Consider the following 27,014-nt stretch of genomic DNA (forward strand, 5'->3'; position numbering starts at 1 on the left):
ACCAGGCGTGCAAATGTTACAATTAATTAATTTATAAACAAAAAATACATGATTTTACATTTCAATTCAATTCAAAACAATTTATTTCGGATAATACATCCATAATTTGTTAGTAACAATGCACTTACTTACTAGGTTAGTTAACAATCAAATTAAATATTAAAGTGTTAGTGACAATGAAACTTAATTCTATGTTAGTAGTACAACACCTATATATAACACCCTATCATTATTTATCATAGGCACCAGAATCAGGCATTATTAGTGCCTTCATCCAGTGCCTAACCATAGGGCAGTCAACCCTATCCGTAATGCTATTCAGGAGGACGCTGCCGCTGCCCCGTACCCGCCGCACCAGTGAGGCTATTCGCTTTCTCACGATGGCATCGAAGCCATCTGTCCGTGCCTCGGCAAACATACCCGATGCACTGCAGTAGCGTGGCAACCCCAGCATCACCCTGAACGCATTATTGTATTGGACACGCAGTGCCCTGTATGCCTTCCGCGTATAGTTGGTCCACAGGCTGCAAGTGTAAAATGACTGGCAATACGCCTTGAATAGCGTGATTTTAACTGGCCTTGAACATCTTGCAAACCTACGAGCCAACATATTGCATCGGACAGCCAGGGCTCTGCGTTCCCTATCCATGTCCAGATCGTCCTTGAGAGTACTCGTGACCCAGTGCCCCAGGTATTTAAATTGCGAAACATTCTTAAGAGGAGTGCCATTCAAATATATAGGTGGCACTTCCCTAACGATCTTCTTTCCCGATTTAAAAACCATCAACTCACTTTTATTCGCATTATACCTAAGGCCATGAGCCTCCGCGTACTGCTCACAAATATTCAGGAGCCTTCTGAGAGCACAGACTGATGGGGTCAGCAGTACCATGTCGTCCGCGTAGCTAATGTTGTTGACAAAGTGACCATCAATTGAGCGTCCAACGTTGGCACCGCTAAGATCACGAATCAGTCGGTCCATGTAGAGGTTGAAGAGTTTCGGTGAGGTCAACCCTCCCTGCCCCACACCACACTCCAACCCATAATCGTCCGACAGTGCCCCCGCCCATCGTACATTGTTAGTCTGTTTACTACACCAGTACCGGAAAACCGATACAAGTTCCTCTGGGAGATCAGTCTCCCCGCGTAATTTTTCCCACAGCTTATCATAGGACACCAAATCGAAAGCCTTCGAGAGGTCCAGGAAGCACGCGTATACCGGCGTGCCTCTCTCCGTGTAGTATCGAACTGTGTGCTTGAGGCACAGAACTGCGGTCTCGGTAGACATCCCGGGTCTAAATCCGAACTGTGCATCATGTAGATCAAGATGTCTACTTAGGTAACTATCAAGCACACCGTCCAACACCTTAGCTGTTATTGTGGCTAACGATATGGGCCTATAATTATTCATGTCGGACGCGTCTCCAGTCTTGTTTTTCATAATTGGAACAACGAGCGTCTTCATTAAGGGTTCCGGCAAATAGGAGTGACCTATGCAAAATGAAAAAAGCATTGCGAGTACTCTAGGTAAGTGAACACCTGCATACTGCAGGTGCTCAATGCTAAGATGGTCGTGTCCTGGTGATTTGCCCCGTTTCATACCTTTAATTACCGACGCCACGTCTTTCGCAATTATCTTTACATAGGGCTTTTCATACTGATGCCCGTTGGTGTGTAACGATACAGACGCACCCAGGGGAGACTGAACTCTGAAATGCTCCCTAAATATGTTTGCAATTTTCACGGGTTCATTAGCTCCTGCAACACTAACTGGAAGGCTCGGCTTTGGATTAAGTTTCCTTGTTTCCTTCCAAAATCTACTAAAATTCTTCTCTGAGTGATGTGAGGCTAAGATATCCATTTTAATTTTATCTTTGTTTTTCTGACACCACTTCAGCTTAGCCTTGAATACTTTTTTAGCCTCTACCATTCTAATATAGATAGCTCCACTTTTTGGTTTACCATGCCATACCCAGTTTAAAAAACAAAACCGAGCCTCCTCGTGTGACTCTCTGACATGTTTATTCCACCCCGTAACGTAACACTTACGTGTAGTCCGTCGTTTACATTCATTCCGACTACTTACCGCAGATGAACATAAAGCAGAGAGAACATCGTTATACAATTGATCTATGACTGCCCTATGGTGTAAACTATTGCACATATCGCACCCCCCGTGGAAAAACGCAGTAAGTGGACTAGCGACATTTTTTTTTATTGCACCATTCAATTCAGCGTACACGAATACACCTTCTCACAAATTTTCATTACGATATCAGTAAAAATGAAGAAATTATTACAAAAACAATGAAATTGTGCAACATTGATAAAAATATTTTTCCCCCATAATAAGAAAGTAAGTATAAATACATGATTTTTTTTTCTAATTTTCCCATATAGTAAAGTCATAATTACACTTACGTCGATTTTACACGAAAGTTTTTTAGGATGGTCGAGTCGTAAGTAAACGTACTGACATGTTTCACGACATTATTCGACACGACAGTGGTTGTACGTCTAGTTACTTCGTTATTTCACGAATCTTGTAGCGTTACTTTTTGGTGTAACTCCAGCTACTTGCCTATTCTGCGAATCTTTTAGCGTAACGGTTTGGTGTAAATATAAATACGTAGTTTTTTCCAAGCAAGGTTTGATATTACTATTACGTTATTTCATTTAACTTCATTTTTCGATGACATATTTTACATTATACTCTTCGTAAATATGAATACAACTCTTTTAAAGGCAATAATTTGAATCATTTGTCGTGTTATTCTAATTACCTACAAATATATACTACTCATTAATGTCCTAAATAAATATACTTACTTATCACTAGCGTAAATCCTTACGTTTTATTTGGTTACTGTACTTACGCTGCGCCGGCGGCGGCGGCGGGCTGCACACTCAAAGAGAGGTATTAGAAAGATATTAGAGAGGTATTACATCTATCCACCAATTTTTCGTCAATCTCGACTTTTTATTCAACCAAAAATCGACCCTATTATTACTGTACTGTGATCGTTATTTGTAGAGTGAAAGCTGATTGTCTATTTGTGATCGTGGTTTTACCACGGTATTCCGTCAGTCAGCATACGACCCTACAAATAACGATCGCATTGTAGTAATAATAAGGTCGATTTTTGTTAGAATAAAAAGTCATGATTAACGAATGTTGGATAGATGTAATAATTATCTCTCTATTTAATTTGTTCATGGTGGCTACTCGAAGCGTGCATATCTTTGTGTGGAAGTAAAAAAACCCAAGGATTATACGTACCTATGCTCAACTTGGACAAAATCAAAGATGGTGAGTAATTTACTTATAAATAGACTAGCTAGATTTTAGGTACCTATTACCTTACCTACTTAGTATATTACTATTCATTAGACTATTAATATTATAAATATTTTGTTTTGTAAGGTTTACACAGAAGCAGATACCTACCTACTTGACGTAAGTTGGTTTGGTGGATGCGTGATGATGATTGCACTGCTCCATACTAATTATTAAAGTTAAACTAAGCTTGCCTTTGTGCCTATTCGGTGCTTTTAATCTATAAACTAACTACCTATTTAAATTGCCGTTTTTGTACATTCGCTATCAGCTGGCACAGCACCTGGTAAATTAATAAAATAAAAATATTTTAACAAAAATCTGTTACGTGATCAACTGTAGTATTTCGGCGTGGTTGTGAATAATCTACCTAGTTATATAAGTTAACTTTTGCAAAAACACCCTTGATTTTGTTGTTATTTGTTCGCCTGAGTTTGATATGCATTTAATTATTATTGCATTGGTACTAACCTTCTATTTAATACCTAAATAACGATAAAATATCTAGTTTTGTGTCTAATTATTAGGGTGATTTGGCAATGGGTCCTTTTTATTTCTTAACGTCCATTATTTACCTACCTACAAACAATGTATTTAACCATTGTTACAATTAACAGATTCCACTAATACTGCAACCCAATCCAGTACAACCCAGTGGAAGAATGACCAGAAATGCAAAAATATTTCAAGAAACTATGGGATATTTTCTCGTCGTAGTCAACATGAGACACATTCTCTTCTAGGTTCGTATGTACCTACCCGTATCCTACTAAAGTCGAGTAAACTTCTCCTTCTCTCGTGTGGGTTGAGACAATTGACTGACCTCATCAACCCTGGTATCAGGGTTACTACTGAGCCGCCATAGGTCCTTGACATGCCTCATGTAATGACGACATACCTGCATACTTATTTAAGCCGCAACCGACTGCCTAACGTGCCCTCCGACGCACAGATCATCTTACTTTTGGGCAATCCGGTAACCAGATTGCAATGTCCTAGTGATCTCGCCGCTCGGCTGCGATATGGGTGTCACTTTGAGTACTTATGTATGTCGGTAATTAAGAAATAGTACTAATATTAAAATTAATATTAGTACCATTTCTGATTTACGACTTGGCGGGATGATAAGCAGCTGAAAACGTTCCATGTTTTGTATGCCGAAATATCCTTTCAGTATTTGTATTCTAGATTGATATAGGTATTTACCTACTAACCTGGAAGCGGCGCTTGGTAAAGTTTCTCTGAAATAGTCAGTGCCTGTGTATTTGTGGTATAATTATTCTGTTATTTTTCTCTTATCATAACAACCACAGATATATTTTTGATTTTGACTACATTAATAGTTTTTTTCTAGAGTTATCTCTTATGCAAACCAACTGGCTTTTATGGGGTTTTAGCCAAGTTGTAAACGATTAAGTACGTAAAACGACAGTGACAGTGATTTGAGAGATTGACATGTAACCTTATGTCAATCACGTACATTTTTATCACTGACACTGTCGCTTTTTGGATACGTTGGAAAATTGGCTCATCTCTAAGCTTACTATAATAGGTATTAATGGTTATTTTTCTTTTTAGTAATTTATTATCATACTTAATAGTTTTTTATTTTGTCATTTGCAGGTTCTACCGAAAAGCAAAGAGGGGGTGATCGGAAAGGAGCAAAATGTTCAAGAAAACTCTTAATGACTAGCTAAAAATGAAGGTTTTTCTAATAAAGGCAAGTGCCATACCGTATAAGTATATTTTGCGATTATGCATGTAATAATTAATAAACGTTTTAAAATTAAAAGTTGGATTTTAATTACAAATAGAAATAACTCCCTGAAAACTAAAAACCCATGCGGGTCAAACGGCTTTCGGCACAGCTAGTAAATAAATATTCATTTTTTAACACAAATTAGAATAAACACTTAATTTAACACTGATTTTATTTATTTCAATATACAGGCCCAAAAGTTCACGTTCAAAATGAAAAATTTGATAGAGGGGCTCATTAGCCACCAGAAACACCCCCATGTATGTTCAGCGAATATTTACGGTTTAGGAGATATGACCCATTTTACACCTTTTTCTTGATTTTCTATCTTACTTCAAAAATCATCAAATTCAAATTCAAAATCATCATTTTGTCGCTATCCCTTTCTTAATAATTCTATTTTTTTCTTTCGAATTTCTAATTATTTTGCTTCATAACTATGCCTAAGGATGTGTATCGCTAGGTGAAAAAATAAAAACAGTCGAATGAAAGATAAAAAGTCATTGGAAGTTGGAATTCAAAGTGAGAATTCGTCTAAAATTGTTACAGTTGTTAAAACTTCGCCGAAGAATAATAAACACATGAGATTATCATGAACCCTGAAAGTGTTTTAAACAACTGTTCCATTTAATAGGCTTTTAGACACATCCAAAAAAGTAAAGTAAGTACCCTTAATAGGGGCATAAAACTAAGTAATTAGCCCTCAAAGATTTTAAGACAGACAGATTTTATTTTAGTATCTCATAGTACGTATGTAGTAACAGTGTTTGGGGATAACTTTTTACTTCATTACAATATGAATACCAAAAGTGACTGCAAGTGTTGTCTTCAGACTGTTGCTATGTCTACCCTGTTAGCGATTATGAGCGTGATTTTTTTATTGAAAATGTGTCTTTGAGCACCTTTAACAACGTTAGAAAGAAGCAGCTACCTACATTGTATGAGAATGTAATTTTTCCTTCAAATCTGTCTATCTTGCAATCTTTGAGGTCTAATTACTTAGTATTTTGCTTCTATTAAGGGTACTTTTTTTGGATGTGTCTAAAAGCCTATTAAATGGAGCAGTTTTTCACAGATACCTACTTTCAGCGTCCATGCCAATCTCATGTGTTAATTATTCTTCGGCGAAGTTTTAACAACTGTGACAATTTTGGTCCAATTCTCACTTTGACTTCTAATAACTTTTTTTTTATCTTTGATTTGACTGTTTTTATTTTTTTACCTAGCGGTATATATCTTTAGACATAGTTATGAAGTAAAATAAAATAATTATTAAGTAAGGGATAGCGACAAAATGATGATTACTGCAGTAAGCTAGAAAATCTAGAAAAAGGTACAAAATAGATCATATCTCCTAAACTATAAATAATGGCTGAACATACATGGGGGTGTTTCTAGTAGCCAATGAGCCACTCTATCTAATTTTTCATTTTGAACTTGAAGTTCTGGGCCACCCTGTATAATGTATGAGCATACATACTTCTACATTCTAGACTAACCCCTGAAACAAACAAGTATTTAAAGATACATACAATTATTTTGAGATATTTCCTTATTAAAAAAGCAATTTGTATAGTTACACTATCAAAGATCATTTACTTTCACGTGGAACAAATAGGTTTCTCAACTTACGCAAAACATTTTGTTAAAATTTTTCGTGTAAGAACGAAGTAACTAATACTTACAACATCCGAGTAAGATGAAATCGGAAGGTGAACAACGTTGTAGGTAAAGTTACAACTGTCAATGTTGTTTGCACTACGTAATAATAAAGCAGTGTCTGTACTTACAACGGAACGTTTGATTATAGTTTCGTGGAATATCTACGCAATCGTGTTTTTTTAATTTTTTTTCAAATATACACAATTAACTAAAAATTAATAAATGTGGGTCAATCCGGGCTACATTTTGCTATTATTTTCTCTTTGAAGGTTATTTCCAGGACTTATAACTAATTAGTAGGACAGTTTTTTTTAGCTCCTGAAAAGTTGATAAAATCAACTTACTGCGTTTTTCCACGAAGGGTGCGATATAATCACAACATTGACCCAACTCTGATGGAAAATCAATGTGTTTAAGTTTATTGGCACACATTCTAGTATAACTAACAGTCTATTTCACAAGAATCTCTCTCGCCCCATAACACCTTGCTAAAACTATTTACATTAACTGTGGTCTTTGGCAACACTATATCTATATTACATGTTATTTCTAATGGATGGTGATCAGACCAATACACACCGTAATGCACTTTCACATCAACAACTGAGGGCCAGGCCGCTTCAGTAACGACGCAGTGGTCCAACCAGCTGACAGTACCATGTACATCACTCACAAAAGTATACGCACCAGAGTCCAGGCCGAGAAAATTACAGTCTGCGCACACCCATCGCTGTTCCTCGCAAAACTTAAATAACTCACGGCCAAAAAGCTTCGTAGGGCTTGCATTAAAATCACCGAGCATAAAAACAGATTCAACATTATTACTCTCGATAATGGCATATATTTCGCACAAGCAATCCATAAATTCAGCTAGGTTTTGCTCCGTGTTATATGGCATATATACGGAAAAAACTAAAAACGAGCGCTCTCCACTTATCACTTTAATAGCCGCCAAACGCACACTATCACACGAAATTACCGTGACACACTGATAAACGCTCTTCCTCCAGAGAATTGCAACACCACCGTAGGGCCTGCCTTCAAGAATTTTTGCACTAGTATCCATGGCTGATTTTCCGGTGTAGGCAAAATCCGAATCTATGCTTCCCAGGAACGGAATGTCATGTGACATCAGCCAATGCTCTTGTAGGGCTATAATATCGGCGCGTTGACACAACGATCTCACACACTCAACCGATGTAACAATCGATTTACAGTTGAAAGTTATAAATGTAACATTTTTATTGCGTTCTCTATCCATACTATTATTATATATTTATATCTATGTATTAGCTAAGCCAGAGTCTGTGCCGTGAGACTTTTTTCGAAAAGTAACGAACTTTCGGAAAGAAATGCCCTCAGGCCATAAATCGTTTTCTAAGAATAAAGATAACTTACTTTTGGGTACAAATATCTTGTAAGCATTATAGTCTTTTTCTATTTTCATATTAATTTTTTGGATGGTAACTGACACCCTTGTTTTACTCAGTACATATTTCACTATGTCATCCTCCGTCGTTTGTTTATCAACATAGTTAATAAACAAGGGGATTTTCAAATCAGCCGCCTTGAAATTATTGCCCGGCTCAGCCGTTGCTTTTCCTTTAATTCCAATAAACCTGTTTCTATGCCTTTTTCTTTGTACTGTTATCCAATTGTCATTAGGATACTCCGGTTTCCATTCATTTTTATTCTTGACCTTGTCAGCAAACGACCCATTGAGCATTATAATATTATCTTGGTGAGTTATACTGTTCGGTACCTCCGTGCGGGCCTCGTATTGCAATGCATTCGTATCGGAAGTTTTTTGCTGCGTAATATTACTACATGAACGTGATAGCAGGCCGGACGGTTGGTTTTCTGTACTGTTTTTGCATACGACATGCGCCTGCGGTGAAAGTAAGACGTTGTTTTGTGCAGGTAAGAACGTCATCGGTCGCTCAGGTGACGGCGAGATGTCGGATGTCCGTTGGAAGGAACGAGACGGCGAGTGCACTTGTTGTTTCTCGATGGTCACTGACTTCTGTTCAAACGGTGGTTGGCGCTCAGCTGATTCCACGTCACATGACGACACATATGATAAGCCAATAGGCCCGCTGTCAAATAAACATGCACCTCTCACTCTATTTACATAGGGATCAGTGACAAAAGTCGCATCGCGGGTATGTTTTAACTCGATCAACACTTCTTGTTTTACCCTATTTTGTATAGTGTGTAATTGTTCCATGGGTAAATACTTATCGCTGATAGCCTTAAGTTCCTCCTTAATTATTAGGATATCCTTTAAAATCCGGGTTACATCGACATGATCGAAAGTGACTGGTGGGAGCTTGTGTAATTCCCGGGCCACGAAGATGGGAACCAGTTCCGGATCAGTACTCTTGAGTAAACAGATGATATCCTCAATAGCACGCTGTTCCTTTCCTTCTCCTCTGCGTATTACCTTGCGTTTTGAAGTAGGTACAGATTCAAATAATAAAGACTTTGCTTTCACAATTTCTTCTCCAGAAAATGCCGTATTACAAATCCTGGAGACATTAAAATTAAAAAACGACCTCCGTGGTCCAGTGGTTGAGCGCTAGGCTCACGATCCGGCAGCCCCGGATCCGATTCCCGGTGTGGACATATCACAAAAATTACTTTGTGGTCCCTAGTTTGGTTAGGACATTACTGGCTGATCACCAGGCTGTCCGAAAGTAAGATGATCCGTGCTTCGGAAGGCACGTTAAGCCGTTGGTCCCGGTTACTACTTTTTGATGTAACAAGTTTAAGACAACAGGCCTGAGGGTGCCCAGTTGAGTGCGAACCCCGGCTCAGGGTGTCTGAGAGGAAAAATATTTGAAAGAATTAATCGACCCTAGTGGGTCGATAGTGATAAGCGCTGATTTAGGGAAATCGTCAACAACGCCGGCGAGGTCGGTATTGGGGTTCTGAAGTGTTTGGTGTCGCGTCGCGAGCTGACTGGCTGCCTCTATGGGTAGAGTAATCGGGTCGTCGGGCTCGTATATTACGTTCTTCAAAACCCGATATTTTTCAGTACCGTCCCTAAGCAGGATGTATTCGGAAGCCGCAACTACCAGGGGATTTGGGTGGTGCGGAGCAGAATCGAAAAAACGTTTTGGAGCTAATTTAATTTTGTGCCATTGGGGCCGAATCGTACCTAGTGCACCACATTTCACTGGCAATCCACCGCGAAAACGCCGCCAGCGAAAAGACTTCCCCACCGGGCACGATTCGGAGCGGTATTTTTGACTAGATCTACCTATTAAAGTTGATATGTATTTTGAAATTTTGACATGTATTATATTGTAAGTACATAAATGAGAATCAAGTTTTATTTATTCCCTTCGAACCTGAGCATGTTATAAACAGCCTATAGTTCCATTGTTGGGCACAGGCTTCTAGTGCGACACCTTGCAAAATGACGTAAATTCAAAAATGGTACAATGGTACCTTGAACAAGTTTATCCATGATAATTACCCGGAATAAAAATAAACTTGCTTTACAAGTCATTCGATTACATAGGATCACTAAATCTTTTAAGGGGCAATGTATACGTTTTTACAATAAGATTCCAATTGACATTCAGAATTTCAACTGTTTTACTTTGCGAAAAAGGTTATTTAGGTTTAGTGATTATTTAGAAGATAATATATGAATGCATGGGATTAACTGTCTGAGAACTGATATTAGGCAGTTAAATTACTCAATTGTATAATAATATTTTATGTTTCTTTTTTTAAAAGAACGTCTAGGGCCCTGTGCCGAGGTTTTTCTTGCATCTTTTTTTCCCCGGTAGTATCCGGTATACTGCAGTAGTTTCAGGCTGATGAGACGTTTGTAATGTTGATTGACGATTTAAAGTGTAACTATGTTAGCTATTGAATAAATCTATTTTTGAATTTGAATTTAAATTACGTTATATAAAATGATTCTGATTCAGATTTACTGGGCTCGGAACACTAAGTTTCCATCCATCTATGTCAGTTTTCATCTCACTACTCACATACACACTTTTCACACACATACCCATCTCTACATAATAATCCGTCGTTGTGAAGAATACTATAGTCACACATTATGCTCGGGACTTTTTACACGCAGGCGCAAAGAGGGTCATCGGGTAGCTGACTGCAATAACAGGTTGGGTTCCTTTTTTAATATCCGTTTAGGCCAGAAGTCTCCGCCTTAGGGTCAGTGCAGACCAAAACCAGCGGCGAGGCGAGCAATTTCTGATAAAAAAAATAAATAAATAAAGTTTAAAATAATAAAATAAAAAAAATAATAAAATAAAGTTTATTTCGTTTACAATAACCTTAATTAACAATAATCAGGGTTGGAGCCTGCTAGTAAGTGCAAAAACACCTGTGACAACAGGATCCGCTCCTCCATAGCCATTCTTAATTATACAACATATTTTACCGCTTATGTTAGTTACTTTATTTTTACAAGGCAATTAAGTTCAGAGTTCTTAAGGAACATTGAACGTAATACAAATATAAATGATAACATTTAAAACTTTACCTTATCACCATTGCTATTAATTTCAATGTTCGGAAAATTCTTTTCTTTTGTTTTCTTTCCCTCTGTTATAATGTCATTTAGGCCTGAACATTGTAATTAGTAATTATCTTTATAAATAATCTATCTACTACAAGTACCTTGGTTACTTCAATGAAACCCCAACACTGGAAATTGTAAACTTACTTATAAAAATAAAGATTAGTTTTAAATACCTACCAAATCTCAGCTCGCAACTCGAAACCCGCGCGAGCAATTCGTCGTCTACAATGTTGCATTTTATGACAATAGTAATAAAGTACATTCTTCATTCTACACTTATGACAACACAAACTATTATTAAACTAAAAAATAATAACTTAATTATCGCTGTATATTATTATAATAATAATAACAAAAGGATACTTAATAATATTTTAAGTGAACATTCATAATGCAATTAATTGCTTATATTTTTATGTTCCTATCAGTCTGTATGATAACAAGTTTCATCTCAAAACATCTTGCAAAACCAGTCAAGCACGTGCTGTCGTGCTAAGCAGACAGATATACAGTTATTTACGTAATTTCTTGCAAAATCTTATGAATAAAGTACAAAATGATTTCTAAAAATGAATATCCAAATGAATAAATAAGTTTGTAACGTTATTTAAACATTTAATAAAATAATAAAAGTGTTTATAGAATAGTTATAGTTCGAAATTTAAAAGTATTGCCACTTTTAATAAATAAATAAATAAATGTGTTTATTTATTTGTTCATTTTCGATAGTGAAATAAATTATTTAAATTTAAAAAAAAATAGTGAAATAAATTTATAGTAAAATAAACATTTAATTAAAATGGCATCTGTGAATAAAAGTTATGTGAATACAGAGGGATTAGAAATGAATGATATGGACGTCCCTAAGACAAAGACTGAAAGTTCAAATTGCTACAGCTACGAAGAGGCCTTGAACATTACGGGTAAGATTATGCAAATTACAAAATTGCTCACTGCAATTTACTATTACTGTATTTATTCATAATTATGAAATGCATTTAAATACATAGTTGAAGACTTCAAGAGTTTTTGGTAAAATACCTAACCTTACCTACCTACTCCCCCTTCCAAACCCCTCCCCCCTACTCCTCTCCACTCTGCATCCCGATTTTTTTTTAAATTTTTTCTTATCTTATCTTACTTATCTAATTTTAAAACATAAACAGCCTATATACGTCCCACTGCTGGGCACAGGCCTCCCCTCAATCAACCGGAGGGGGTATGGACCCCAAAAAAAAATCGAATAATATTTATTGAAAATAATTATATAGGTACTCTAAACCACTGAATTCGAATTTGGATAATTGATATCACGTCGTTTTCAGGATTTGTGCCCGGTTAATGACAATAGGCTCGCCCCGTATTACATAATTATGGGACTTAGACATAGCCTGCGAGCAGTGGGTGCACATATTATACACCTCTGCTTACCCCTATGAGGATATAGGCGTGATGTTATATTGTAAGTAAGATAGCAATATAAGCGGAACACAGATTCACCAAACTATAAAAACTAATCCGGTTTGCCTTAAAGATGTTTTATCTTTATCTGCGTTGATGTTATCGTGCAAAAACTGATGGACGGATTTCGATAACGGATAATGTTTTGATTGAATTTAAAGGATGGTCTATGTTTGGTCTTAAATAACGTAAGTAGCCTATAAACGTCCGAATGGTGGGCACCCTCGACTGGTGGGATTCCCTTCGATTAACCGGATGGAGTATATGGATATACTCCACCACGTAGAGCAGGTTCTCTATTTTTACGCATAATTTTTTATGTAATAATTTACCATGGCATAATGTTACTTGTCCTATTATTAGTTACGCATAGTATTAATTTGTCATAACTTTTTAAGCATAATTTTGAAACTCATAACTACCATAAGCATAATAATTAATGACAATAATGACATATAAGCCTAAGTATTATAAGCATAAAAACTATACTCTGAATAAGAAAAGTTTTGGCACATTTCCGAAACTTACTTTTTCCTTGGTTGCATTTGGTTCATGATTGTGACTTTTTATATTTTTTGACTTTATTTCATGTTGTTGGTGATCATTCAGTATACTTTTCGTGTGTAAGATAAACATACTGGCGGCGTAGGGGTGGCCCAAGGGCCACCCCCGCCGCACCCTAACCTACTGTTATGCCTTGTAAAAATTATGACAAAACACTATTATTCTAAAAAAGAATTATGGATACCTATTTATATGCGACTCAAATTTATACCAACAAATATTAGTCCGAAAATAAGTTATACCTAACAAACCAGTATTCTTAGATGTTATAATGGGAAAGTACTATTATGCTTAAAAACGTTATGCGAAAAGGATTATGATAATTAAAATTATGACAAAATAATTTATGCATTTTAAGAGAATCCCCGTAGAGCATACCACCACGCTGCTCCAGTGCGGGTTGGTGGAGGCGTTTGGGCTAGTAGCCCGGAGCCAACGGATTAACGTGTGTATGATCAGAGACAAATGAAAAATACAGTAAGGTACCTCGGATGACATTCACTACATGCGAAATTGTAGCTACTCTGTTACTCTGGGAATTCGCTTACCCCAGTGGAAAATAGGCGTGTCTATTTCCCAAAGACTATCGAATTCCATTCGTTTCGATCCTGACACACTTCTCTTGCTTCCTCCACATTCATCAATCGTTTACAACACAAAAACAACAAAAAAGAAACTGAAAAAAGAAGACCAAACATATCTTGTATCTAGTTCATTGCACTGTAAAAGCGAGCTAATCTACACTATAAGGTCGTAAAATAAACATTCTAGCGATAAATAAAATAAAATTGAAGACAAAACACAGTACTTATGTATATTGTCACGCGTCTCTTGTAGCGATAACTGCGTCTAACTTCTGATAATCTCTTCACCTCTTCTATCTGACATGTTCAGATGTATATCTCTTTTTTTTTAGGGACTAACAGTCAGTTACAGAAACGCTCTTTAAACTTTAAAGGCGTCTTTTAATACTAATGGACCATTTAATTGCACAAAACAACATTAACAATAATTTTAATATTCCTCTAAATATAAGTAATGAAATGTCAAACTAGGACCATAGCGCCATTTTAGCTCTAATGGCGCATGAAATTGACAGCTCAAGGTTATATTTTTACACACAACATCTAATTTTATTTTAAGTTATATCTGTCATTTTCTTATCTGTCGAAAAGGACGGGTAATCGACAGGCATAAAATTTATGGAACACACGTCAATTTTAGGCAGAAATTAAAAAAACCCTCCCAACATTTTATATTGGCCAATAATCCGATAGAATTAGGTTGACAGCACACGTCAACCGGGTTGCATATCAGCGAGATGCCTATTTTATTCGTCCGGGTTAAAATGAACAATTGTCAATCATCCGTCCATTTCGGCGAATAAGAAAATGTCAGGTATAATTGAAATTAAAATTAGGAGAATCTGGGCCATTGCAGATTTTCCTCAGAACTTGGTGGAAACCAAACCAAACCTTTGTCGTCTCAAACCTTTTCAGGCCACGGCAGATACAACACGGCCCTCCTGGCAGCGTGTTTCATGGTGATCCTGGCTATGGGCATCGACATCTTCGGACTCGGCATCATCGTCACCGCAGCCACCTGCGACCTTGGCATGAGTCTCCGGGAGATCGGAGTGCTGTCTTCCATGCCTTTTGCTGGTGTGTTTGATAGCTTATCTATACAGGGTGTTAGTGACAACGTACCGAATACTGAGAGGGATGATTCAGCTCATCAGTCTGAGTGGAATATTCCATCGCAAAATTCACGTTGCTCTTGTTTTTTTTTAATAACTTTCATATTTTTTTTAATTTGCGGTGGAAAATTCTGTTTGATAGTACATCGATGCTGGTTTACACCCTGTACAAGTACGTACAGGTAGCCGTATGGATAAGGATGGGAATGCTGCAGCTTATGATTCTGAGTTAATATCAAGTGGAATTTTCCATCAAAAAAGTAAGGACAAAAAAGCATGAATTTTGCGACGGACAATTCTACTTGATGCTGTCTTAGACTTATGAGCAGACTCTTTCCCTTCGGTAAGTGTATTCGGAACATCATCTCCCTATCATTATCCCGTTTTTCACAGGGTCCGCTTACCTAACCTGAAGATTTGACAGGTCCAATTTTTACAGATACGACTGCCTGTCTGACCTTCCAACCCGCGAAGGGAAAGCCACCCCAATACAGGTTAGATCACATACCTCCGAAAATGCATTTCTCGGGAATGTGGGTTTCCTCACGATGTTTTCCTTCACCGCTGAGCACGTGATAATAATTTATGATCCAAACATGAATTCGAAAACAAATTTGACAATCATTGGTTTAGGCCTGTGCTAGGTTCGACCTCAAAGTGACTGTATTCGGTACGGTGACACACTTCTTTTTAATATTTCTGATTATCCTTTGCAGGTATAATAGTGATGTCGTACCCCTGGGGCTACCTGTCAGACACTAAGGGTCGCAAGTTGGTGCTGGTGTGGGCGATGTGTGGCAGCTTTATTAGCTCCGTGGTAAGCAGCTTGGCTCCCAACTGGCAAGTGCTCGCGGCTAGCCGGTTCATCAGCGCCGCGTTGTAAGTATCACTTGTAATCCCCTTCCACCAGCGCTTGAGCATCAAATCCTAAAAAGAATTGTATAGCATACTTACCTAGATATTGAAGTCGATATTGATCTTCTTTCTTGTCCTTCCTTCACTGCTGAAGATCTTGCTGATTTGTCATGTTCCTCCACTGGGTTCGGTTTCTAAAGGGCTCGCTGCTACCTGCTTGACCTGGTCCATCCGTCTTATCGGTGGTCTTCCTCTAGCACAGTCACCCCCAATCTGGTCCAGAATAATGTGTTTCTCCAGACAGTGCTATCACCATCATCATTGGCCACAACATCTTGACAGATGACGGTAACAGTGGCTGTGTAGACAGTGCAGTGGAGATCGCATTATTTATCCATAGAAATATTGGTCTCTTTCCTGGCATGTGGTAAGCGTGGTAAGCTTGGTGACCTTTATCTCATTGAGGTTGGAGACGTTGGTCCCTATTGATCACATCTCCTTATCTAACCTTACAGGTCAAGCGCTGGCGAGTCAGCAACCTACGCGCTGCTGGGAGAATGCTGTAACGCGAAGACCAGAGCCCGCTACATGCTGCTTATCACCAGCGTGCTTATGCTCACTCCCACTCTATACTACAGTACGGTACTCCATTATCCTTTTTATTCTTCTTTAGAGATTATGGTCTCTTGTTCGTTGCTAAGATCGGTTACGTCAGTCATATGAGAGCGCATCTTGTGCGCTTCTAACACTGAACAAGCTGGGTAAGCTGAGCCAGAAGGCTGAGTAAAAAAACAATTGCTGGTCTTAGATAGTTTAAGACAAAATATGTATTGGTCACCAAGGTATTCTTCTAAGAAAGGAATATTTACATGAACCATGTCAGGGGCCATTGGCAGCTCAATAGTACCTAACTCTCAGCACCACCGTTGATGAGGTTGCTAATTCACGTCACAACCCACACGATAGAAGAAGAAGGTATCTTCTGTTAACTTGTAGTTTGAACTGTATTTATCAGTTTATTTTTCTTCGGATCTTACATCATGGCGGATGATGAAAATGTAATAAGCACCTAAGAAAACCTGTCGCGCAAAGGTCGTTCTGCTTGAGGGAACGAATTCAAGGTCATAGCTAATTAAATGCCATAGTTATTTTCTAAATGTTTATATTCTTTCAACATAACACATAACATAAACTTACAACTATATTGTATAAATACAGGGTGTTAGTGACATCGTAATGAAAACTTTGAGGGATGATTCCAATAATGAGCTGAATCAGCCCTCTCAGTATTCGTTACGATGTCACTTACACCCCTTACCAGTGCATACAGGTAGCCATACAAGTAGGTATGGGTGTTAGTGACATCGTAACGAATACTGAGGGGGATGAAGGCCATGATTCCGAGATGATATCAAGTGGAATTTTCCGTCGCAAAAGTATGAAACGGAAAATAATTTAAAAAGTCATAAAATTTCCGACAGGAAAGTCCACTTAATATCAACTCAGAATCATGGTCTGAATCATCCCCCTCAATATTCGTTACGATGTCACTAACTCCCAGACCTACTTGTATGGCTACCTGTATGTACTGGTAAGGGGTGTAAGTGACATCGTAACGAATACTGAGAGGGCTGATTCAGCTCATTATTCTGAGTTAATATCAAGTGGAAGTTTTGATCGCAAAAGTATAGAATTAAAAGGTCGGAAGGAAAGTCCCTTATTGATATCGATGATTTTCAGTCTGGGGCTACTTCATAATGAAGCTGAACTTCTCCTACTCTCTTTCTATTATCACACTGCGGCCGTGGAGGTTGTTGACCTTAGTGATGGCGCTCCCTCTGGGGGTGGCAGCTCTGATGCTCTACTTCCTGCATGAGAGCCCCAAGTTTCTCGCCAACGTGCGCAGGAGTGACGAGGCGATAGAAGTCTTGAAGAAGATCTATATCGTCAACGGGGGGAAGGAGGAGTTTCCTGTAAGTACTTGTGCTAAGAGACTCTCTGTTACTTGTCACAATTTATCGTCATCTGTTAAGGTCGATATGTATTTTGAAATTTTGTCATGTAAGTATTACATTGTATATAAATAAGAATCAATTTTTATTTATTCCAAGGTTACAGGGTTGATGGGGTTTATATAATATAGTATAGTAATCCACCTCACAACCCACACGATAGGAGTTAACAACAAAACTTTGAATAACCCCAGCATTGTCATTCAGGTGAAGCAGTTGTACATAGAAGACGAGAACACGGAGGAAGTGGGCAAGGTGTCCCTCCGCTCCCTCTGGACGCAAATCGCTCCCCTCTTCAAGCCCCCTCTCTTAGGGAGGACCATGCTGCTCTACTACTTGACCTTCGTCGTTTATATCGCGTGAGTTTAATTTTTTTACTACATATTATCATTATTATCTGTACCTTCTAACACAGGCCCTATAAGCTTAAAAGAAAGCATCAGCCTCTAGCTGATTTATTTTGTTTGCTGCCAATAAAACATTATTATTATTTATTATTATTATCGACATTAGACTCAGCTTTCTCATGCGCGTCATTTACTCCTCCTGGCCTCGTCATATTTTGTCCCTCCGTTCCTTCTAGACATAGATCTCCCCCTCTTCAAGCTTCCTCTCTTGAGGACCACAATGCTGATGTGTCACTTGATGTAACGTTATCATAATATCTGGTTTTCTCTTCAAATAAAAGGCAGTGTCTAGCGAAGTAGAAAAATGCTTCTATTTTTACACTCGTAGTAACCAGCGCCTTGCGTCTTGAGTTTTACCGAAAAGTAAGATAGGTAAGTAGTTATTATCATCACTCGTTTCAACAGCATCCGTGCTCCAGTGGTTGAGTGTTGGGCTCACGATCCGGAGGTCGTGAGTTCGAATCCCGGTGGGGACATATCACAAAAATCACTTTGTGATCGCTAGTTTGGTTAGGACATTACAGGACATTACCTGATTGTCCAAAATGTAAGATGATCCGTGCTTCGGAAGGCACGTTTAGCCGTTGGTCCCGGTTACTACTTACTGATGTAAGTAAGTAGTCGTTACATGAGCCATGTCAGGGGCCTTTGGCGGCTCAATAGTAACCCTGACACCAGGGTTGATGAGGTTGGTACTCCACCTCACAACCCACACGATAGAAGAAGACTAATTTCAAAATTGATAATACACACTTACTGTCCCAAATTTAAGGTGATGCGTGTCAGTCAGCTAGGTAACGCTGCGTCAGCAGATGGCGTTACTTCTGCATTTTTCGTATTTTTTTCCATTTATTCGTTTAGTGTTGAGTTCTGACCCAGTGAAACGTTAGGTGGCGAAATCTTACATACATTATCTTTAAGTTAAGCTACAATTTTGAAGTATTTACTGCAGATATCATATTAAAACATTGCATCAAAAGTTGGTGTCATTTCAATTTGTGTACAAACACGAAGCTGTCACACACACATGCGAACTAGGTTAGCTATTAAAAGAGATGCATAATTTGAAGTCTACTTCTAACTTCTAAATGGCGCATTTGGTAAAGCAGTCGCCGCCATTCTTAAGTTTCACGGTTCAAACCCCAAGTGCATGTTTTAATTGTTTTTACTTTTTGTATTTTTTTTTACAATTGAATTTGGCGAACCCGTTTATTTGTTACGGAATTTTACCAGTAATATTATAATTATACAATAATGTACTTTGCACTAAAGTACCTTCCGTAATTTCCGTATTTTTTATTTTGTAAAATTCTAACAGGCATTAATCGCATCGGTGAACATGCGGCTAACTAAAAAACTACTGAACGGATTTTCATACGGTTTTCACCAATGAGTAGAGTGATTCATGGGCGTGCTTTAGGGTATATAATTTATACAAGTATTTTTTGTTTGTATAAAATGGTTCAAAAATGATGATGAATATCAAACATAATTATCGTTACAAATATAGCCGACTTGGAGCTTTCGGCGAAAACGCTGCCTGAGCCCATTGAGATATAACAAAACAACGTATGGTTGAATTGTTCCATTTTTGTAGGTCTACCGGAAAGTCCACAATATGTCATAATAATTATATTGTGTATAAAGAATTGTGCACTTTATTGTATGATTTTACAAATAACGATCACAGTACAGTAATAATAAGGTAGATTTTTCCTAAATTGCGTCGGTTCAAACTTTGACGCATCGCGTTTGAAAGATGTAATAGCGCTTCAGGACGTCCCGCAAGCACGGCGCTGATGTCGCAGTATCCGCATATAATTATTATGACTTGTCATTTAGTTCCAATAAAATCCGCAGGACTTCATACGTATGTCAGTGACAGCTGGTGATAGCATGCGGGACACTTAGCAGCTAATCGAATTTTATGTTGTTTTCGCGCCCAGTCCAGACGACTTGCAGCGCATTTCTGGACTTATATTTACGCGTGGTGTTTATTGTTAGGTTAATTAGTTCAGGTTAGGACGTTTTTTTTAACGAGGACGTTAAAAAATGACGAGGCTGGGACGTGTTGAAGTAGTATTTCCATATATACGCGGCCTGAAATGGGCTGTTTCGGGGACCTGAACTGGTTGCTGTCGAACTTATTACCACGTTTTCTTGATTAAAATTCATAAATAAGTCAAATAGAAAAAAGAAAAAAGATTTTCGTTAGTTTTAGATCTGTCATGATGTCTGTGATGTTTGTTTATTATACATAAGAATTTCAAAATTTATCTTATTTTTTTTTTCCCAAAGGGCAAGGCAAAGGGAACTATGCCCATACAGCCATGTCTTGTGTTTTTTTTTCTTGATGATGATTAATGAAATGATGAAACCTAAGCCCCCACACAGACTCTTACTCCAAACCCCAAACGAAGTAAGCGGCTTGTTGGCGCAAAGCGAAAATAGATAGGTACACTTTGTTTATTGAATATTCCGATTTAATAATACTATCGGGAATGTTTTCCGACTAACTTAATGTGATCATTTACCACAAAACACCACTTCGTATTTATTATTTAGATTATTCAATGAAGAAAGCAACCTTCCCGTTCCCGTTCCCACCAAAAAGTCCGCGTCAAAGAGAATATAAATAAATCTGTATGTTGGATGGAAAAACAATTAATTATAAATGACTACTATTTAGGCCGGCAAATGCAACAACTTTCTTTTTGATTTGGTTTTCCCCGAAGGGTAAGGCAAAGGGAACTATGCCCATACAGCCATGTCATTTTATGTATTGATTTTTTATTATAATATATGTCCTCTTTTAAAACACGGTACTTACCCATTATTTAAAAATGTTTAAAAAATATGCGTTAAAACAAAAATATTTTTCCAATATTCCTTTTCTCAGATTGTAATATTTTTAGTTTTTTATTTATTCATACAAAATCTCTTTATAAATTGTCACTGACATTCTATTACACTTGTCAAGTAGTCAAAGCCTTTAGAGAAAAAAAAACTATCACGCACACACACTAACATTGACACCACTACACGCTCAGCAAATACACTGTAATCTGCACCACTACAAATGTAGAATTGATCAAAATTGAGGGTCTGAAATATGGTACTTCTCGTATTCGGACCCTAAATTTTTGTTAGTTTGCGAAAATAATACACCAAAATATTACTATTTATCGGTTTTATAACAATATTCCTCTATCCGTTTTCCTGTAGCACTGCATCAACTTTTGTATGGAAAACGAATCACCTTAACTCATTAATAATCTTGATTCACTATGCATATACTTACGTTATTATATTAATTTGTAACAAACCCCAAAACCGTTACAGTAACAACAGCTTCGCAATCATCCTGCCAACGATCTTCAACGTGTTCTTCCAGTCGTACGCCAGCAGCGACGCCGGCGCAGGCTTCTGCTCGCTCTTCGCTGAGGGCTCTACCAATGAGACTATCAGTGACGTTACTGTGGTCAGTTTCATTATTTATAGTAACGCCTCCATTTTTTTTTGTTTTTATATCCAGCTATGCATATCTGCATGACAACTGCACGCCCATAACCCGACCAATAAACGCAGCGAATGCTATCTATGTTGATAAACGACGAACAGCTAATGGTTGAGACCCTCGATATAATTCGCGCCGGGCGCGACACATTTGCCGTGCCACTAGGGCAGGTTGCTTTTAGCAATAATGTTGTTTAGGGCATTTTTGTAAGTCAGGTTGGTATATTGTATCTTACAAATTGAAATAATTAATAGTCAGTTTTTAAGCCACTAGAGCCAAGAAAGAAAACCAAGGTTTGATTGTTGATTTTGTTAAATAACTGCTTCACGGACCAACAGTTCAAGTTGCAATAGAAAAAAATATAAAAAAAAATGACTCCGGTACCGGACTTACTCCAATGAGTTATTAATTTATCTATCACTGTTGTCTCCACCATTGTAAATAGCGGTACCGCCCACCACCTATCACGTTGGTCTAACAGAAAGCTTGGTGAGGCGTGGGTACTTAGTTCATCTTGCGATGGATGTACCTCTCGCTACCTCCATTGGGTAAGGCTGCGTTTCCATTGACGCGGAGCTGTGTGGAAATGAGCGGAGATGTGCGGATTTGACCAATCACAGCGTTCGAGAAAGCGAAAAACGAAGACGCTCTGTCACTCTCTCCCTCACGGTGATTGGTCGATTCCTGCACATCTCCGTAGAGCTCCGCGTCAATGGAAGCGCAGTATTATAGTATCTGATGTTATGCTGTGTTCTGAAACTATGAATGTTATTTGCAGGTTGAAACATCAGAATGCACAAACACCATAGAAGACAACACGATTTGGGCCGGCTGCGCACACGGCGTTTCCTTCTTTGTGCTGAACGTGCTCATCTCGTTCGTAGCTGGGAGAAGAAAAGTAATTATGTTTCTAGATCAGGTGGTCTAAAGGAGGCCACATTGTTGCATGTTATATTTTAGATAAAGTAATCTTCTTCTATCGTGTGGGTTGTGAGGTGGAGTACCAACCTCATTAACCATGGTGTCAGGGCTGTTGATTGAGCTGAGCTGCCATAAGCACCTGACATGACTTATACTACATACTTACAATCAGTACGTAGTAACCAGGACCAACGTAAGAACGCAATAAAAAAGCAATATTGTAAAAGTGCTCAATGTCATTAAATGTAAAATAGCGATATTACCCTTTAGATGAATTAATTAAATGTTGCCTTCTTGTAAGCTTGATGTTATACATATTTGTATATACATACAGATCATAGGGGTTATAGTCCTATTTATCACCTAACCTATTGCGCAACGAATAGGAATATCTTTTTTTTATGGAATGGTATGGTATCCAGGTGCTAACCATCGTGATCCTGGTCATAGCGGCGGCAGCGGCGATCGCTATCGACAACACCGGCGGCGCCATCTCGGGGCTGGTACTCTTCTACGTCTACCTCACCACTGCCATGGTCTTCGGGGTAGTTTCTTCATACTTCGTCGATCTGTATCCTACTTCCTACAGGTAAACATAAACCATAAACAAACAGGGTTTAATTGACACCGTAACGAATACTGAGGAGGATGATTTCGCTCATGATTCTGAGTGCAACTTTCCGTCGCAAAATTCATGTTCTTTTTTTAAATTAATGTTTGGTTCATGGATAATTGGTATCACGTGGTTTCCAGAATTCGTACCCGGTTAATGTCAAAAGTTTTCCATAAACTAGGGACTTACACATAGCTGGCGAGGAGTTGGTGTATAACTATACAATACACCTCTGCCTACCCCGTTGGGGATACAGACGTGATGTTATGTTACGTAATGTTTTTTCATGATTCCAGCATTATAGCGTTTATTATAAAGGACAATGCACAGAAAGAACACGGAAACGTAATGTTAATCAATCAATCATAATGTGATTTCTGTTTTTGCTGGGAGGTTTTCTGGCCACGTCTTTCCCTCAGCGTTACAGATTCCGATGTGGTAGTAGTTTTACAGCTGGTTACATACTATGTAATTTAATTTTTTGACGTTCAAAAAGCGCTAACTTTGTAAGCCAATTTTGAAAAATATTTTAGAATTTTTGAATTTGAATTATTTAACTTATTTATGAATTTTAATCAATGAAAATATTATAATAATAAGTCCGATTTTATCAAGTTTTCTATGACGTCGCGGGTTGCTTTTTCACACAAATTTCATAGTAATATCGTGTTTTGACGTTTAGTAGAAAGTAACTGATTTGACTAGTTGGAAATGTAAAACTCAAAATCAATTTTCGCGGATCACGATGCCAATGAGTTATTAAATCAGTGAAAGTGACACTAACTGAATCCATGGGGGATTAGAAGTTATGTAACAATATGTAAAAAATATATACTCGAAATTTATATACGCTATACCTAACACACGTCAAAAAATATGACAAGAAGTCGCACTTATTATTAGAGTTTTCTTGATTAAAATTCATAAATAAGTTAAATAGAAAAAAGTTTTTTTTTTATTAATTTTAGATCTGTCTTTATTTAATAATCAGAATTTGATAATTTATCTTAAACCTAGTACACGACCCATTTTGAGCATTGTCCTTTAAACCCTGGTATCTGTCACAGAGGCATGGTGGCGTGCCTGGGTATGATGGTTGCTCGTCTGAGTGCTTTCACCGGCACCAACATTCTCAGCACCACCATGACTGGACACTGCACTGAGACTTTGTATGGAGGAGCCGCGCTGGTCATCAGTAAGTAGACAGTTTCATTCAAATAATTTTATATTTTTCTTAATCACGTAAATGTAGAAATTTTGTAGATTTTATTGATGTAATTAGAAATTGTGTACCAAATAGTGGTCCGTCTTTAATTTTACATTTATTTGAATTTGGAACATTAACAAGAATTGAACAGATTATAATGCCCACTCTAAAATGACATGTAAGTTTTTTTTTCTGAAAATGCTTACGAAATATTATAAACTTGTGATGTGTTTTTATTCAAAAAAGGAGAAGGTTCTCAATTCGACAGTATATTTTTTTGTTTGTTCGCGGATAACTTCGTCGATTAAACCGATTTTGATAATTCTTTTTTTGTATTTGAAGTTGACTTATGTACCTATATCTGAAGTATCAATATTTTATAAAGTCGCGGCTTCCTTGCTACTGCTTTTGACCTTTATCGACACCTTATATCGACCCTCTATGGAATATCCTCAGGCAGTGATGAGTCTTATTATTCGTTAGATAAAAATACAATCAGAAGACTGAAAAAACCCCACTGACAAGGCTTTTTATTCAAATCTGTCTGTGTAACCGTATCCCTGTTTTCTAAACAACAGACGAGCTTGAAATAATTATTATTTTACTCATTTCAGGTGGTGCCATAGCCGCTTCGTTTTTACCAAGTGATGGAAAAGAGTTACCTATTTAATAAAACATTTATTTATAATTTAAAACTTATTACATTACATCATAAACATAAATAGCATATATACGTCTCACTGCTGAGCAAGGGCCTCCCCTCAATCAACCGGAGGGAGTATGGAGCATATCCCGTCGTAGCGTTATCCCGTTTCCACAAGGTCCGCTTACTTAACCTGAAGATTTCACAGGTCCGGTTTTACAGAAGCGACTGCCTGTCTGACCTTCCAACCCTCGAAGGGAAAACCAGCCCTATACAGATAAGGTCACATACCTCCGAAACGCATTTCTCGAGTCTGTGCGTTTCCTCACGATGTTATCCTTCACCGCTGAGTATGTGATAATCATTATGATCTAAACATGGATTCGAAAACAGATTGGAATTTTTTTTTGTATGTTTCCTTTATCTTTTTTTTCAGTAACGAAATAAATACTAATGAATAAATACAAGCCGCTGGATGCGGGCAGCGCACGACCGATCGTCGTGGAGATCCTTGGAGGAGGCCTATGCCCAGCAGTGGGCGTCGTACGGCTGATGATGACAAATACAATGATAACTAATTGTAAAAACACATAAAAGTTTCATAAACACGTGTACTGCTTGAAAACAGTTGAAATCTTATTGTTTTTTAGATAGTTTTTTTTCTAAATAACTGTTTACTACAAATCGACATATTATATATTATGTATTTTTTTTATTATTTCCTTATTTAGGCATATGATTCTTCCTAATTTTATCTTAAGTTATGACGTAATATTCTTATAAATACCTAACATTTTCTTATCCGCCGAAAAGGAAAGGGACGGATGATTGACAACTGTCAATTTTAAAATAAATAAGTTAATTAATGAATAATCCGGGCGAATAAAAGAGGCATCTCGCTGGTATGCAACTCGTCAGCCTTGTGCTATCAACTTAATTCTGTCGGGTTATAGGCCAATTTAAAATTTTACGAGGGTTGTTTAAATTTCTGCCTAAAATGGACGGGTGTTCCATAAATTTTATGCATGTCGATCACTCGTCCCTTTCGTTTTTAGGGGATAAGAAAATGACAGGTATAACTTAAAATAACATTCGGTGGTGTGTACTGAAATCATAGGTACATAATAAATTTTTTTGATGTGATGTGTACAATAAAATAATATGCTCTAATGTTAAAAAAATGAGTTGAAATCATTGTTTGTTGTTTTTTATTCCGTATAGAGCTAATTTATGCCACCAGACGCGTGCGCTTTGATACGCGCGTGCGCCGATGTCACGGTCATGGATGATCCGATGTTTACGTCACACTGCTTGTGCGTGCGACGATCACCCGTGCAAATTGTGTCGTAACGACTAGCGAAGTACAGTTACACCTACACGATGGCGACTTTACAACCTAGTCAAATAGATACTTTTTAAGAGATGGGGCAGGTCACGTCTGTCGGATGCCTAACGACCTGTGGGCTAAGATCACCACAAAATGGTTTCCGAATAGAGACAGACGCAAGCGTGGCAGACCGAGGCGGAGATGGCGCAACGACTCGGACGCTTTCCTGGAAGGCTGGCCGGAGGAAGCACTTCAGAGAGTGTCCTGGAAGAAATGGAGGGAGGCCTTTGCCCAGCAGTGGGACACTTAAACTAGATAAGATAAGATAAGACGTCATTAATAAAAGTGGTCAAACTTCGTCGTACTCATTGTTACTTAATTCATAAATAAAATTCTAAAATAAGTCGAAAACTAAAATATGATTGATTTTAGATCATCTTAGACTGGCTTCTATTTGCAGATTAAGTTT

The 27,014-nt window shown here is 37.8% G+C and overlaps 1 protein-coding gene across 2 annotated transcripts; it reads left to right on the top strand.

The window, feature by feature from the left end:
* Positions 1 to 11,802: 11,802 nt before the first annotated feature.
* On the top strand, positions 11,803 to 26,155 carry LOC126369960 (uncharacterized). 2 transcript variants are annotated; one of them, XM_050014566.1, is made up of 12 exons: positions 11,803 to 11,915; positions 12,085 to 12,245; positions 14,847 to 15,008; positions 15,760 to 15,922; positions 16,414 to 16,535; positions 17,639 to 17,871; positions 18,118 to 18,269; positions 21,660 to 21,798; positions 22,613 to 22,732; positions 23,178 to 23,344; positions 24,436 to 24,563; positions 25,190 to 26,155. In XM_050014566.1, exons 2-12 carry the CDS (start codon positions 12,122 to 12,124, stop codon positions 25,243 to 25,245), a joined length of 1,566 nt encoding a protein of 521 aa, XP_049870523.1. In that variant the 5' UTR covers positions 11,803 to 11,915; positions 12,085 to 12,121; the 3' UTR covers positions 25,246 to 26,155. The 2 variants fall into 2 exon arrangements, with proteins under 2 accessions (XP_049870523.1, XP_049870524.1); XM_050014567.1 differs by having other exon boundaries at positions 12,101 to 12,245.
* Positions 26,156 to 27,014: the final 859 nt, after the last annotated feature.

Source organism: Pectinophora gossypiella, chromosome 10, assembly GCF_024362695.1.
Source record: "Pectinophora gossypiella chromosome 10, ilPecGoss1.1, whole genome shotgun sequence".
NCBI classification, from domain to species: Eukaryota; Metazoa; Arthropoda; class Insecta; order Lepidoptera; family Gelechiidae; genus Pectinophora; species Pectinophora gossypiella.

Coding starts and splice junctions, on each gene's coding strand:
- LOC126369960 (XM_050014566.1), top strand. CDS start 12,122: ATGGCATCTGTGAATAAAAGTTATGTGAATACAGAGGGATTAGAAATG. Junction 16,536..17,638: donor CACTCCCACTCTATACTACA/GTACGGTACTCC, acceptor GATGATTTTCAG/TCTGGGGCTACTTCATAATG. Junction 21,799..22,612: donor CTATCAGTGACGTTACTGTG/GTCAGTTTCATT, acceptor TGTTATTTGCAG/GTTGAAACATCAGAATGCAC.